The sequence below is a fragment of the Phalacrocorax carbo genome, chromosome 14 (assembly GCF_963921805.1).
Source record: "Phalacrocorax carbo chromosome 14, bPhaCar2.1, whole genome shotgun sequence".
NCBI classification, from domain to species: Eukaryota; Metazoa; Chordata; class Aves; order Suliformes; family Phalacrocoracidae; genus Phalacrocorax; species Phalacrocorax carbo.
Window position 1 is genome coordinate 4952297 of NC_087526.1, and position 17167 is coordinate 4969463.

General features: G+C 43.0%; 1 protein-coding gene and 1 long non-coding RNA gene across 2 annotated transcripts in view; one reads left to right on the forward strand and one right to left on the reverse strand.

The window, feature by feature from the left end:
* Positions 1-17167, reverse strand: part of LOC135315703 (uncharacterized) — a 118774-nt gene that overhangs the window by 68650 nt on the left and 32957 nt on the right. The gene's annotated exons all lie outside the window — the stretch shown is intronic.
* Positions 1-17167, forward strand: part of PHACTR3 (phosphatase and actin regulator 3) — a 116795-nt gene that overhangs the window by 63083 nt on the left and 36545 nt on the right. Inside the window, exons 4-7 of the mRNA XM_064465338.1 lie at positions 3038-3220; positions 8361-8564; positions 14499-14760; positions 15742-15989. Coding sequence (XP_064321408.1) covers positions 3038-3220; positions 8361-8564; positions 14499-14760; positions 15742-15989 — 897 coding nt within the window. The remainder of the gene's footprint in view (positions 1-3037; positions 3221-8360; positions 8565-14498; positions 14761-15741; positions 15990-17167) is intronic.

Sequence of the window (17167 nt, forward strand, 5' to 3'; positions counted from 1 at the left end):
GTCCATTGAACTCTTTGTGTCTCTCATAATTCTAGATAATAAGTTGTCCTATTAGCATATTAGTACTATGGGATAGAAAAATACACCCCATTTCTGCTAGGAGTATGGAAGTTTCCCATAATCCATGAATTTGAAGACATGGGTATCTAGAGCTTTGCCAAAGCACAGTAGAATAAAACTTCTGTAGAGCACGTTAAAAGGTAATAATAATAATAAATCAATAAACCTCTTGCATGCATAAAGAACTGGCTGGGAGGAAAACAGATGATGCTAAGTCGCAAGATCATCTTAGCAAAATTAAAATAGTTTAAATAAATACATACAGCCCACTGAGAAGTGATGATAAGCTGTGCTCTCAAAAAGGCAGCTGCAATCAGACTGCTTACCTGTCTGCAATAGAGTTGCACAGAGCTCCTATAAACATCAAATTTCCACTACCACCCTGCTGCCCAGAAAGGAAAGAATGGCGAACAGTCAGTTGAAGGACAATGCAGCCACCTGCAAGTTATTTTTCTTTACAGTGTTGTGAATCTCAAGGGTTATTTTATTATATTATTAGTAGAAGAAGCTTATTAACTGGAATCAAAAATTGACCCAAATAATTCTCAGTAAATGATTAGTGCCCTACTTGGACTGAGCTGAAGAGGCAGCAGTTTCAAGGCTAAGTCCTCATTTATGCAGTAAATTGCAATCATCAAAGCAGCAATACTGTGCTAAAAGTCTACAGTAAATCCTAAAATCCCTCTACTTCATCAGGCTCTATTCCACTTCCAGAGACCTGATTCCTGCTCACTTTCATAAATAGCCCAAAGTAGGATGAAGCCGTAGTCTGAGAAATCTCCAGATCTGCTTCATGCATTTACAACAGCTGTGTCACACTCCAGTTTCGTAGCACAAGGTCTGTCAAGCGGCATTTTGAACTGGACTGTTTGGCTCAGAGCAAACCACAAAGCTAGCGCAGAATCTGCATCAATCTGTGAGCAACCCAGGGTGAAATTGCTCCGTCCTTGCTTTAGTGATGAGTCATCCTAACAGGTTATGTCACCCTTTCTCCTCACACAACCCCAAAAGCCAGCTGCCCAGACACACTAAGCAAAGTCGCACAGCCCGAGCCCCTTCTGTCTTCTCCTCTCCAGCTCTGCTCACACAAGGCAAACACAGCTTTGCTCTAGGGAACCAACTCTGTGAGAGGTTACAGGGTGCGCGGTCTGGCGTACAGTGGGATTCATTCCCAGCTAAATTACAGCTGTACTTCTTATGATTACTTTGCAATACTCCCGTCGCTCTCCTGCTTTCCTTACCAGTGGATCTAAGGTCTCTGCTTTCTGCTGTCCCCAGGCTGTCTCTACAATATAGCGTTGGGACCTGCTGCCAATCAAAGCAGCACATCCACTTTGATCTAAGCATGAGCTGATCATTTCTGACCAGGAACATCACTGTTGTGAGCCTCAGATGCTCCTCAACAGAATTCTTCAACAGGGCTGTCTTCTGCTTGTCATTACTTCGGTAGTCATTACACTTTCCATCGGCTGGGATCTGAAGGAACTCATGTCTCTGACTGCAGTTTCATTGTGGCACAGCTGTCAGCAGTTTGCCTTTCTGAAGGATGTGAGGAATGTGTAAAGCAGAGTTACCTTGAAAACATTTAGGGAGCTTCCCCTGATATTTCTCCCCATTGTGAGCACAAAACCGATCAGATGTAGCTGTGCTTACAGCACTGAGAGATAAGGGCTCCCTGTCAAATAATGCAGGCAGCTGTTAATACACCGATGATTATGTATAGGCTGCCTTCACAATGAGCTGAAATGTAGGCAATGAACTTTTTTCCCCCTCCCCTTCCCTGTATCATAGCAACTGTGCTACTGCAGGGGCTATTTTAAGAACAGTAACTTTTCACCAAACGTGATTATGAGGCAGACTGAGTGAGCTCAGCATACAAAAATACTGCATCCCTTCCGCAGCATTTCTGGGCCAAAATCTGATACCCTTACCCAGAAGACGATAAATTACTCTGCAGATTGTCCAAATAGTATTAAAAAGGAGTAGCTGTGAATGCTAGCTGGTTTAAATCAATGTTCAAGAAACTCGTCATGATATCATTGCAAGAAAACACAGCCCTGTCAGGAGCTTCCATAAAGGAGTGTCTAGGGCTGAGAAATACAAGTTAGGAGGTCAGGGGTGGACAGCAGACATGTCCATCAGCACAGAGCGCTGGCTAGAGTGGGAAGTAATTGCTTTCTTTGCTTTACAACAGTGATGTAGATCTTGTGAATTCTGACAGTCGTGAAGTAAAAGGAGAGTTTGTATTCTGAGGACTCTAGGCAGAATAGGAGAATACTAGAAAAGCTTCAGTCATCAAGATGCATACAGCTGCAGGGATCACTGGCACAAAAATCTTTCAGAGGGAGCAGTTTCTAGGTCTGTATGAAGAGGGATTTGAATTTCTGATGAGCTCAATCACACAGTACATGCTTTTTAAAGCTGAGTAACTAAAACTATGCTCAAAACCTACAGCTTAGTAGAGAATATTGGCAGCCTTGCCTTCAGTAAGACTCCAGCATTACTGCTGGGGCAGCTGGATGGCAGCATGTCATGCACGGAGCCTGACACAACTCAGATATGTCAGACCAACCTGTGCACGCACTGCACCATGAGCTCTGCTTGGGCAAGGAATTGCCTTCTCCCAGAGACCTCTGATTTCCCATGCTTGTGCTCATCTCCCATGTGGTAGGTACTTAGAGAGCACAGTGGCCTCCCTGGACATGCACAATGGCCATTTGCCCAGGCTGCTGGACGCTCACAGAAGAAGGTGCCCCACTGAGAAAACTGGGTGGACATTAGTATCCAGATGGGCTGGTCTCCACAAGTTTTGTGTCACAGATGCTCAGCACTGTTAGAAATCAGGTGCTTCTCTAAGACAGATCTCAGTCCTCTGAGCGCTAGCAGCTTTGAGATTCACTCTTCCCAAGAGGATAGCAGGGAGTTTCAGCTTTCACTGCTCATGGTTTGGTTAAGATTAAATGATTTGATGTTTTAGATACCGAAGGCAAAGCCTGCACTGGTGACGATGCCACAAGAGCAACGCAGAGTGACCCTCCAGCCCCTGTGTGCCAGGCACTCACCTCAGAAGAGGTGCAGCAAGAGAGTACAATAGCAGCCACAACGAATGTGACCTCGCTTGGTGAGGAGCTGCATTTGGATGAGCTGAAAGAAGATGCAGGTACCAGATACAAAATGTTTTCAAAATACTATAAAATGTTAAAAAAATATTTCTGCTGAGCTGCTTTATGAGGAGTCAAATATGTCAGTGCATTGAAGGGTCAGAGCACCTTGTTCAGGTCAGCCTATACTAGGTTAGCAACCAGTACGTAAAGACAGCGATTTTTGAGACTGCTACCAAACTGAGGGACCACACAAAGCTTGGCATAATGGGATTAGTTGGATTATGAGACGATCCAGTCTTGGCATAGTGCCCTTTTGGTATTAGCAGGGACTGTTGTGAAGATGAAACGAGCTTCTTTTAAAAACATTTCTTAAACTTCTGTGCCAAGCTTGAAATTGCTTGCCCTGGCTCAGGAGAACAACGTCAACACACAGCCCACACTGTCCACATCATCACCCTGTCCACAACACACTGCAAATACAAGTGAAGTTCGATACTGGGAGCACAGATAAGCTAAACGAAGCTCCTTTCATGCAACTGTGCTCCAGCAGAGCTCATCTGTGACAGCAGTTTCTTGGGACCAGAGCGGCCAGGCACAACCCAGCAGCTGGAGGGTTTCCATTCACTTCCTGACAACAAGAAATGCCAAGCTGCACAGATAATGCTTTATCCTAGTTTGGGAGGAGTGCTGTGTAGTAATTACAGATCTTCCTGCCCATTCCCTCTGGTCAATCTTTACACTTTCTCCACCTGCCTGGTTGCCTTTTGTTCTCCATCCAACCCCCTCATGCCCTGCTTTCTCTGGGGTGCCAGACCCCAGCCACTTTCACCAAGCCCACCCCTACCTGCTGTGCTTTGCTGAGCAATGCTGCCTGCTTATGCCCTCACCCTGCTTCGGCAGCTCAGAATGGAAATCATTCTCTGAGGGGTTTTCCGTTTCTTTGTTTTATCCCTTCCCACTTCCTTTTCCTCCTGTCCTTTCCCCATAACTCATGCAATTTTGTTCTCTTTTTGCTGTTTTATATAATATTTCTATTCTGGCTTATTTCTAGCTCCATTCCAATCCTAATTGCTTTGACAACAGAAACTCTTCTGTCTCCCAAAAAGGATCTCTCCTCATGTTTGCTCATCACAAGGATTTTTTTGTAAGCTTAACAACACCTTGCCATCACCCATCACCTTCTTCATTTCAACTACATGTGTTATTTCATCAAGAAATATCCCAAAGCACTGTATGTGGGCTTCTAAAGACCTATCCTCTCTTTTTTGTCTCTCAAAATAGAGAACCAGACAGCTTCTATTAATACATGCCCTTAATGCTGTTTTCCTTTCTCTTCAAACTGTCCTTTATGGCTGTGTTTGGTTTTGTGTCACTCTCAAAATTAATTGAGGCAGAACCTATTCATATTCCTGTTCTTAGAACAACCAGATCAAGAACTTGACCAGAATCCTTCAGGCACTGATATTATTAGCAATAATACTCTCTGAACTTCTAATTCTTATCATTGGGACAAGCTCTGTTGGAAAGATGGCACTAATAACGTAGCATATATTTAACCTTATGGCACTATGATTTAAAATTTACCTTACACTGCATTCAAAATTGTGTATTGCGACTTTCAAAATAATCCAAATTTCTTACGTCTCTCTTTAACCCCAGTTCCTTTTATTGTTTCCCTGGCACAACCGTTCCTTTCTTCTGTATTTCTTTTCCTCCATTTTTTGAGGTGTCATTTTCCAGGTTCCAAAAAATAACAGTGGTATTACCTTCTCCTGTCTCGCTGGTCTGTGAGACTCCACTCGTATTTGTTGGAAATCTTCCTACCTCTTTCATCAGTGGCCTCTGGCTTTTAAAATAATTATTGTCAATCTAATCTTTATGTGCTAATTTATCCCTGTCTGTGCATTCTAGCATTCCTGTCTCTAGTGAGTCTCCCTTAAGGAATTCATTAGGTGGGAAAGCTCTTCAAAATTGTCAGTGTATTGCTAAGTTCATTATAATGTTGAGTTTATTATCATGTTTGTCCTTGGGCTCAATCCAGGCCGAGTGCAGTAGGTGCCTTCCCACCAATTCATATGAAGATTTGACCAGCTAGATGAACAAAATGAATGCATTTGCTTTACACCTAATATCTTGTATTTCATCCTGAGGATGTGGGGTGAATGCCAGGGAGTGTAAGAGGCAGGAACAAAAGGAAATATCTGTAGACTTCATGTTTGGTTAATACATAGAAGAAGAACAGCCTAGGCAGAAAGAGGGCAGTTTTTCCCACCTAACGTAGCCAATGGGCTTGGGGGCAGCCCCAAGGGGAGGATCGCTACCTAATCGTGAAATGGCATTTTGACAAGTGCCACTCCATGAATAATTAGCTACTCTGGCAAAGGCTCTAGTGCTGAGCACATGGAGTATTTTCAGCAGGATAATATTCACTCTGCAGTATGAAATCTGTTAATAGGTTTGTGTAATCAAGAGTTAGGTCTGCCTTCAGACTGAGTCAAACATGCTGTTGTTTCCAGAAACAATCACAGAAAAAAACAGAAGCAAACCGTTCTTTGCAGGGAATGTAAAATGGACTTTCTTTAGACAATAGTGCACAATGCCAGTTTGTTTTTGTGATGCCACTCCTTGAACAGGATGGAGTTCAGAAACAAAAAGATCTGTTTGACTGAGGCTGAGTGTGTTTCAGATCCACCTTCTCTATAAGAAAGGTCCCACTGTGGCTGCTCCTCTGCATCTGTGCCAAACAGCACTTCATGTCGCAGGGAGGTCTCCTGATTTCAGTGAAGTTACTGCCAGAAGAAAGTATCACTACCCTCAGGGGAATGCGCTCAAATCTGACTAATTTTCTTATCAAGCTGCTAACACCTACTGGAGCTCTTGATCTTTCTGTAATGTAACCCATTAGTGACTTAATTTTTCTCTTCCTCTGTTTCACATATTGTCTTCTATGTGATAGGCACAAAAATACAAAGTGATGTCAGCCTGGAACAAAGCATTTACCAAGACGTATATTTAAAATAATATTATTTCCTTCTATAATTCAGGCAACTGTCACATACGTCAGCTTTCCTGTCAAGCCAAATTTCACAAGAATTCCTGTTAACAATGCATATTTATTCTACTTTCCTGTCTTTTTTGAATGATAAATACTCATTCCTCCTCTTCTAGGCATACTCATTAATCTGTTTGTCAACAAATTAAATGCTATTATCTCGCCAATGCTATTGTTTCCAACTGCCAAAGTGCTCTTGTGCCTCCCCATGCACTCCGAACATGAGGATGCTGAATGCTCATTAATACAGAGAGTTTGTGTTCCAAACAAGACACAAAACTGAGCCAAGAAAAGATTTGTGACGTGTCAGCTGTGGGCGCCCACTGCTGTGAATTTTTACGAGATGCCCTAGAATGGTTTGGAGGGAAAGGTACTTTGACTAGAAAATCCAGAATGCTGAATGGAGTGGGATTTGCCATTTATCCAGACCAGGCAGTTTGGACATATCATGCTCTCTTGTGGTGAGACCCCACCTGGAGTACTGCATCCAGCTCTGGAGCCCTCAGCACAGAACAGACATGGACCTGTTGGGGCGGGTCCAGAGGAGGCCACAAAAATAACCAGAGGGATGGAATACCTCTCCTATGAAGACAGGCTGAAGGAGTAGAGGTTGTTCAGCCTGGAGAAGAGAAGGCTGTGGGGAGACCTTATTGCAGCCTTTCAGTACTTAAAGAGGGCTTGTAAGAATGATGGGGACAGACTTTTCAACTCGGTCTGTTGTAATGGGACAAGGGGTGATGGTTTTAAACTAAAAGATGGTAGGTTTAGACTAGATATAAGGACAAAATTTTTTACAATGAGGGTAGTGAAACAGTGGAACAGGTTGCCCAGAGAGGTGGTTGATGTCCCAGTCCTGGAAACATTCAGGGGTCAGGCTGGACGGGGCTTTGAGCAACCTGATCTACTTGAAGATGTCCCTGCTCACGGCAGGGGCTTGGACTAGATGGCCTCTAAAGGTCTCTTCCAGCCCAAACTATTCTATGACTCTATGCTGAGGAGAGACTTAAACACTGATCTCCCCATTTGGATGAGTGCTTCACCTGCTAGGGTAGGAAAAATAACCCTCATGGCTACTGTTGACCTCCCAATGGCTGGAAATGCAGTTTGGAGAGAGCCTGGCTGTGGCTGGGGACCCATGTATGCCGAGGCAGAGATCAGGACATGTAACAAAGGGTGAAAGTCAAACAGTGAGGCACTGTGTGACTTTAAGCACTGCCAGAGTCAGCTGGTATCTGAGCAGGATTCAAGGATCTTAATTTTGGACTTCACTGAAATTCTGCCTATGTCTTGCTTCAGCTTCATGCCTTTCTGGATCTATTCCCCTGTGCCCTCATCACAGCCAGGTCAATTTGATGAACTGCTCAGTGATTCAGCCTGCAATAACTATAAGAGTTAAGTGCTTTTGCCATCTTTCAGGAGACAATCCTGAAATAAGCACTACTTCATCATCTCAAGTTAAGTCTGTGGTGACTGAAGTTTTTCTTAAGTACTTCCCCGATTCTCTGTTCCACACTAGCTGCTGAGATCCAATGGCAAATCTTTTTTATGACAGGCTTTTCTTGGTTATCGACTTTAACCTCAGGAAAGACTCAACAGTTCTGGAGTTGGGTACAGTAAGAGAACACTTGGGATGCAAGTTGAAGTCATGTATTAAGATAAAAATCAAATTATGAAAATAAATGCATACAACAAACAACTGGAAAGTCAGCTTTCATGCAATATTACTGGTTTGATACTCTTTGCCCTTTGGCTGTGTGTTCCTAGCACAGAGGAGTACTCAGTAACTGTGCCACTGCAGCTGCATGCTGTAAAAAAATCATTGCAGTTCTCAAAAGTTGCTTTGCCTTGCTGTCTTCATTATTGAACAAAAAGGAAAGGGAAAAAGGCTTTAGGGAAGTAAGGGAAGCTCAGCAGTTTTCTCAGGAACATCAAAACTAACACTTCTTCAATATCCTCAAATAATTTATTCTTTACCTGCCTTGGCTGGTTGGCTGTTTCACACAATAATTATTTTCACTATGGAAAAGAAGTGCTTCTAGCTGTGTGCCATGTGTTCTGTTTTTCTGAATGTTCCTGGCATTGTCCCCTGGCCTATCATTATTATTAACTTCATGTTCCATTAATTTTACTCATCTTCCTACTAGCCAAGAAACCTTCAGCACCTACAGAAGAATTAGAAGATGCCAGCCTGCCAGCATCTGAAGACAGTCCACAAGCCTTACTTGTATCTGAATCCACAGATTCCCCCCAGAAACAGACAGAAAGAAACCCAGCACAGCTTCCCAGCCCTCCGTTGCTCCCAGCTCCACCACCTAAGGCAATCTCCAAAATCACAAAGAGCATAACAGGTCAGTCATTCCTGGTCAGTAAAGACCTTCCCATCCCTTATGTTTTCTTCACCTCCACAGCACAGTATATAATTTATTTTCTTACATCCTTTTTTAAGTCTATTGTCACAGATTGCTGTGAATCAGGCTAGATATATTGAGTGAACAGAATGCGAATGATTTCCATGAATGGAGGGGTCCATTGCCTGATAACAATGCACTGATCTTCGTATTTCACGTATTTATCTGAATCTCTCAGGGGATTATTTATTGTGAGTCTATTGCAATAAACACATGTAAAACAAATCAAATGAACTGCAAACATCTGCTGAATCAGATGCTCATATTGATATGCCATAAAACACAAGGAAGATTTAAATGTTTTCATTACCTAGACTCCTGCTGGATAACAGTACAACAGTCAAAATCAAGTTCAAGTCAATAGGTTCTGTAGAGGTTTCTGAAGGGTTTGCTCTCTAGGGTAGGTCTAAACTAAAGCTATGAAATCTGGTCTAGTTACACAGAACATACATAAGTGATACACCTGGCTCCCACAAAGCAGTCCTCCATGCCAGACTTCACTGAATGTTTCAAGAGCAATTCCTCTGGGCCTGATTTTCTAATGCATTGCCAATATTGTTACATTTTCCAACATTCTGGCACTGCAGAAAGGGTGTTGAAGTGAATATGATTTTAGTTTGTTCCAATTTTAGGGCCCCTACATATGGTAAATCAGTTAAAAGGGCCTTATTGCAAATTAGAATCAAGTCCTGACATCTAAATGTCAGACCTGTTGGATATTTAGACTTTTAAATGACAGCCATTATCTCAGCCCTGATTTGCATCCATACTCATCTACTGGCACAATGAATAGAGTTTTCAAAGTCACCAGGAAACAAAATACCAGAGGGGCATTGTGATCTGACCACTGGGGTTCATAGAAAATATTGAGGTTTTCAGTCTTTTTGAGGGAAATTATAAGTATTTGTTTTACATGGAAAATATCTATAGTTTGTCCATGCTTAAAAGCCATAAGCGTTTAAGTGGGAGCTGGATTCAAAATGGTATCATAATGCTCCTTGGCAGCTGCTGTTCAGATTGCTTCAACACTCTGTTTTATTGGTCAGGCTCTAGCCTGCCTCTTCCACCTTGCAACATGAACAGGTACAACCAGGACACCCCTTTGACTTTGCTCAACTGCTAAGGAGACCATGCTCTGCATGATATGTAGGCTATTTGGAAAACCTGACCCATAGAGGGTAAGATGATTGCAGCTCCACCAAGTACTTCACAGTGTTTTGAGTCCATATATTTTGCTGCTTCAGCAAAGTATTTCCTGTAACATCTAAGATAATCTGAGTTTTGGTATTTAATTCTCACCTAAATTTTCCACAAAGAACAACTCATAGTTTTCTCAGTGACTCCAATAACTCTAGACCCTTTTTCAATAGTCATTATACTTTTGTTTATTTTTGTGTGGATGTGGAGGCAGTGGGAAGTTAAGACTAAACAAATACTGTCAATGAGTGAAAGGGAATAGAAATGTATGGGGGGAGAGAAAGAGTGATTATGGAAGAAAAGCAAGATGAAGAGGTTGAAAAGCTCTTTTGTGTTTAGTTTTTCCCCCCTTAGAGATGCTGTTAGCAGAGGAATGAGGAATAAGCCAAGCACCAATTAATCACAGAGAGAGAGGGAACAGGGCAAGATGCCAAGACATCACTTTACAAGATTATTCGCCGAACAGATGTCATTAGGACAAATAAGGTGTGATCTAAGGAAACTCTCAACTCTCAATATTGGCTCAAGCTGCAATGAGGACAAAATTGGCCCTTGAACAGTTCCAGGAACCAGCAGGTATAAAGATAAAATGAAGTGTCCTCCCTTCCTGCTTTAGGGTTGAGCTGAACCCGGGATTCTTGCTCTGAGAAAACATGGGCACCCTCTCTCACTGTGCAGCAGCATAAAGTGACTTAAGGGGTGGGTTTTTTCATCCCATCAGGTCATGATTCAATGGGCAATGACCGATCATAAATGTTCTCTGTGCAGCTCCACAGCAGCACATAATCAAAATCCCCATGAGTGCCAACTTTGCTTAGCAGAGGATGGCTGTGTCCTGGCCACAGCAACCATCCTGATAGGGGCAGTAGACCTCTGGGGTGGGAAGGTGTCTCATTGCCAAGACATTGCACATTGGGCACCTAGACACTTGAAGAAATGCCCTTGTGCTTTCAGACATTACAGATTTTAAATAGGGTAACTTTTGGACTAGCTTGACTCCTGTCTCCTGGATGCGTAGAGGTGAATGAAGCTCTGGCCACTGATTAGGCTTCTGGGTTGGAGGGAGAGAAATGTGCAAAAATGCCTCCCAAAAATGAAAAAAATGTTAGACCTTTCTTAGAATAAGAGAGATTTTATTGTCGATGCAACTCTCCTCATTGAAGGATGCTCTCCTCCTCACCCTACAAATTTGAAAAAGAGACCAGGCTTAGCATTGTCACTCTCAGATTTTCAATGTTTGATTTTGGTTATGGCTACAGGAGCTCTTCTTCCTACTTGTTCTTTTGCTGTTGTCCTCAGTTATTCTGCCCTCCAACCTCTAGGTGTCCAGCTCTGTTCATAGTGCTACCCTTATGGAGCTGTAACAAATTTCCAGCAGTGAACTTAAGAACAGGCATGTAGTTGGTAACCATTATGCAGAATGCTGGGTCTGAGAGGAAATATTTAATAACGGAAGTTAATATTTGAACGTACTTTTGTCCTCTCCAGTTTTCTAGTAAATTATCCTGCTGATAGGAACCAAGTCCTTTTTGCACGGGTATTTCAGGATAATCCTGGCCTGAGCAGAAGGTTTTCTCTGCTATGAATGGAAAGATTTATCTCAAAAGTAGAGTGAAAAAAAAAAAAAATTATCTGTGAAAACTCGTTTGTACAAAAGCTGTAGCTTTGTCAGTTTAAATTCCTGTTTAAAACACTAGGTGGCAACAAGAGCAAAGAAATACTTTTTTGTATGACAAACTACATTGCTTTTTTACCCCCAGACTGAGATACTGGTGTAAACAATGCCATATGCCAGAGGCTTGGGATGGAGATATAAGGGAAAGGAAAGAGAACTGCAGAACGAAAAAAATAATCAGCATCTTTTTCAGGCCAGATGTTCAGTTATCTTGAGTGTGAAACTACCAGATTTACAAACAGGGAAGTCTACTGTGTTTTGGACTCGGGTGCTAGAGAAATGTATATATCAAAGTCTAATTTCCAACAAAAGCTTAAATTGCACAAAAAAATCTGAATCTGGGGGTCAAAAAAGATTAAATTGTCTCGCCCTTCTTTTTTCTTAGTGTTCAATACCACATCTTTCATTTTGATTTCATTTGGCAAGTTTTGTTATGCGAACATTATCCACATATTATAATGATTTTGGCATTTCCTCAATTGGCATAGGAAAGACAGAGGTCTAAGCTGTGCAGCAATCACAGAGGATCAGATAACAGACACTGGTACATTTTGTCCTGACTGAGAACCACAATGCACAAATTTTAATACAGTCTGCCACAGTCCAGCAGAGAAAGTGCTAGATTGGAAAGCCGCCGCAGGACAAGCCACTGGTGGTTAGGAGAAACAGTACTGAATCATGGAATCATTAATGTTGGAAAAGGCCTCTAAGATCATCAAGTCCAACCATCATACCAACACCCCCAGGCCTCCTAAACCATGTTCCAAAGTGTCACGTCTGCCTGGTTTTTGAACACCCCCAGGGATGGCGACTCTACCACATCTCTGGGCAGCCTGTGCCAATGCCTGACCACTCTTGCAGTAAAGAAATTTTCCCTAATATCCAATCTAAAACTGCCCTGATGCAGCTTGAGGGCATTTCCTTTCCTCCTATCACGCGTTACTTGGGAGATGAACCCCCACCTCACTACAGCCTCCTTTCAGGCAGTTGCAGAGAGCGATAAGGTCTCCCCTCAGCCTCATTTTCTCCAGACCAAACAACCCCAGCTCCCTCAGCCACCCCCCAGCACACTTGTTCTCCAGACCCTTCCCGAGCTCCGTTGCCCTTCTCTGGAGACACTCCAGGACCTCAAGGGCCTTCTTGTCCCGAGGGGCCCAAACCTGAGCCCAGCATTTGAGGTGGGGCCTCACCAGTGCCGAGCACAGGGGCCCCATCCCTGCCCTGCTGGCCACGCTATTGCTGACACAAGCGTGGGAGCTGGTGGCCTCCTTGGCCACCTGGGCACTGCTGGCTCATGCCCAGCTGGCTGTCAGCCAGCACCCCCAGGGCCTTCTCCGCTGGGCACTTTCCAGCCAGTCTGCCCCAAACCTGGACCTGGCACAATTGACTTCAGCCCGTCGATGCAGCCTGTCCAGGTCCCTCTGCAGAGCCTTCCTACCCTCGAGCAGATTGACACTCCCACCCAACTTGGTGCCATCTGCAAACTGACTGAGGGTGCACTTGATCCCCTCATCCAGATCATTGGTAAAGATATTAAACAGAACTGGCCCCAAAACTGAGCCCTGGGGAACCCCGCTCGTGACTGGCCACCAACTAGATTTAGCTCCTTTCACCACAGCTCTCTGGGCTTGGCCATCCAGCCAGCTTTTTACCTAGCGAAGAGTACACCAGTCTAAGCCATGAGCCACCAGCTTCTCTGGGAGGATACTGTGGGAGACAGTGTCAAAGGCTTTACTAAAGTCTGGGCAGAGAACATCCACAGCCTTTCCCTCATCCACTAGGTGGGTCACCAGGTCATAGAAGGAGATCAGGTTGGTCAGGCAGGAACTGCCTTTCATGAACCTGTGCTGGCTGGGCCTGATTCCCTGGTTGTCCTGCATGTACTGGGTGAGTGCACTCAAGATGAACTGCTCCATAATCTTCCCCAGTACCGAGGTCAGGCTGACAGGTCTGTAGTTCCCTGGATCCTCCTTCCAGCCCTTCTTGTAGATGGGTGTCACATCAGCAAGCCTCCGGTCGTCTGGTACCTCCCCTGTTAACCAGGACTGCTGATAAATGATGGAGAGTGGCTTGGCGAGCTCCTCCGCCAGCTCCCTCAGTACTCTCGGGTGGATCCCATCTGGCCCCATAGACTTGTGAGTGTCCAGGTGGCTCAGCAGGTTGTAAACTGCTTCCTGCTGGATTATGGGGGGTTTATTCTGCTCTCCATCCCTGCCTTCCAGCTCAGGGGGGTGAATACCCTGGGGATAGCTGGTCTGACTATTAAAGACTGAGGCAAAGAAGGCATTAAGTACCTCAGCCTCTTCCTTATCCTTTGTGGAAATTCCCCCCTGCATCCAATAAAGGATGGAGATTCTCCTTGTCTCTCTTTTTGATGTTCAAGTATTTGTAAAAGCATTTTTTATCATCTCTCACAGCAGTGGCCAATTGAGTTCTAGGTGAGCTTTTGCTTTTCTAATTTTCTCTCTCCATGACCTAACGAAATCCCTGTACTCTTCTTGTGTTACCTGCCCCTTCCTCTAAAAGTGGTAAACTCTCCTTTTTTTCATGACTCCCAGCAAAATCTCCCTCTTTAGCCAGGCTGGTCATCTTCCCTAACAGTTCATCTTACAGTGATAGGGACAGCCTGCTCTTGCACTTTTAAGACTTCCTTCCTGAAGAATGCCAGCCTTCCTGGACCCCTTTGTCCTTCAGGACTGTCTTCCAAAGGACTCTCTCAACCAGTGCCCTGAACAGGCCAACTGGCCATCAAGAATGCATTGGTGGGCTGAGAAAAAAGGAGAATCTGATACTGTGGGAAAGAGGGAACATGGGGGAGGCATCTATTTTGTTAAATGAAAGAATTCAGATAGTTACGCAGCTTAACCAGTTACCTCCTAGCAAGAACAAAACATCACCATTTTCCTCTGTTCAACACAACAAATTAATTTTGGTGCAGACTCTGTGCAAAAAAAAAAAAAAAGCATTGCACAACCTCTTACTTTCTTGTGTTTTGACAGCAGGAAGTGAAATAGATGACCCAGCCATGAAATCTCCTCCTTCCACCATCCTGAAGAATTACATCATTGTTGGTTCCTCCCAAATCTCAGGACAAGCTGCCCTCTTCCATCCCTCCGGCCAGAAAAGCTCAGATCCCCATGTCAGAGGACAGGTAACAACGCCAACCGGTTCCCCTCACCTGGCTGCCGTCCAGCTGCCTTTACCTCCCAGCAGAGTCATTGAAGAACTCCACAGGGCTCTGGCCACCAAACACCGGCAGGACAGGTACCTACAGCCTCTTGGCTATAGGGGTGCATGAGGAGAGTCATTCCACTAAATCGTTTGTCTTGGTAAATGTTCCTACCCTGTTATTTGCATTTTATTTATTCCTGCAGCTTGGGTTTGCCTTCCTTTTGGTGTCACTACTTTGAACATCCATCCCTGGTTAAAGTGCCTTATCTGGTAGTTACTTCAAAGTATGTCCTTCCTTTATAAAGAGGCTACTGTGACACAGAATTAGTTTTTCAAACAGGTAGAATAATTTGGTAATCCTTGACCCACTGCAAAAGAAAATCTCCCCACAAGATAACAAGTTAGGGTAGCTAAGGCATATCCCACTCTAAGTGGGATACACACATATGAGTACTGCTACTATTTCAGTATATGGCTCTTGGCTTACACATGTGCATATACGGTATCCATTTTTAATACAAATGTCTGTGTGGGAGTACATTGGGTACCTTGTCTGGTTTTCATTATAAGCCCTCCTGTGTATTAGAGGAGGACAGAGAGAGAGATAACCTTTTCCATCATAGAGATTTGGAGTTAAGTTAGTAACATTTCTCAATTCTGTAACAGCTATTGTCTGGGGAATAGATTCATACAATATTATTTCCAGGCCCTGTTAAACCTTTGTCATGATCATAAAATATCAGAATGGTAATATTTCATGCCATGTATGTTTTACATTAGAAGGACGTGGGTTTTTTATCAGTACAGTATAGCATGTGGCTACATATCAAAGAAATACGTTAGTCACCACCCTTCCGCACCTTATTTTTATGACAGAGCTAGGAAAGTAGATCCATGCTAGCCATTCTCAACACAGTCTTGAGAATGCCATCCCATGTTGTCCCATGTTGAACTCTCTGCCCTCACCTTTATGAGCTACAAGACATTCTGCTCATTCTCATATAACGATAAGTTCTTACGCTGGCAATAAACTAATCTTTTGTAAAAACTGGGCTGTGCACTTTCCACCCACAGCTTCCATGGAAGAGAAAGCAAAGGCTCTCCAAAAAAAAGAGTGGATGTCCGTCCATCCAGAACGTCTAGCATTGAGCGCAACAAAGAAAAGGAGAACTCACTCACTTACAGCAGTGATTCAGAAAATAAGAGGAACTCAGTTAAAGAGTCGGATGAGAACAAAGAAAACATGATAATGAACTCGGAGCTCAAGGAAGACTCTGTTTTTTATCAGGATGAGGAAGTTTTGAATGACTCCGTTATTTCTGGTAAGGAAAGTAATTTATATTATAAAGATATACTATCATAACCTAACAGAATGCTCTAAACAAGGCAGCATGCAACAAAAAATATTGAGCAGTATGAATTCCTCTGTTGTCCGATCAACTTTTTCAAAGAATCCTGGTGGAAAGCTAAAGTTAAATTTGAGTCATAGTGATTGCAATCATGGTTGTCTTGGTAGGTACTGCATACGAAGCTGACATTTAGAGTTATGCTGATAAGTCAATATATCAGGATGCTTTTCCCTTTCAGTCACTTATGCACCCTTTGTACCCTACACATAAATGGCAGCCCTTGCAGACACAGCTCACTGCCAGTAGGCAAAGCTTTCTGTATATCCAGTGCCAATGCTGTGGATGTTTTCGAAGCATCCCATTTTAGGGCTATTACTCCAGGGCAGTGATGGTACAGTGAAAAGTGGAAGAGACTAATGAATGTAGGAAGGGCAAACATCCACAGAAAATATCTTAAAGAAGAAAGTTGCTCTCCATTTGATACATTTAACCCTTTCTGGAGACATATGGACAATGCACTGTATAATCCTGAGCAATTACTTAAGTGGGCTTTGGCAAAATAAGCAGCTGTCATTGGAAAACTTATTTTTCGTTCAAGATTTAATGCTTTCCATGTTAGCAAGACAAAGATTCAGTCTGAAATGAATCCTTCAGTCTCTTCATCAATGCATTAAAAGAAGGCAGGCAGAGAAAAAAAAAAAATCAAAAAATAGTTGTTATAATAGATCAAGGATGAATTTTAAAAGGTGTCTATTAGAAAGTATGAGCCAGCAGACAGGACACATGAATTCTGCTCCTGTGTCTTAAGACACCAAGTAACAGAATAGGCTAATGAGATAAGGCAAAAGAAAAGAGAATCCCTTGCATAATTGCTGTGATTTAAGGATAACTTAAAAAATAAAAATCCCCTTTTAAGTTCTATCTATTTTTTTTCTGACTATGTGTTGTTCCTGATTATAAAAGTGGTCTCCTTTGGCACAAATTCTAAGAGCTAGAGGCAGTGAGGCAAAAATTATGTTATCTCCTTCTAGTAAAAACAAATCTGAATATTTTACTGTTGAAGATGAATATATTATGTATTTAACAAATAATTAGTCGCTGTCTGTGAAGACAGAAATTATGATGATAGAAGGGCATTGGTTATTGTACAA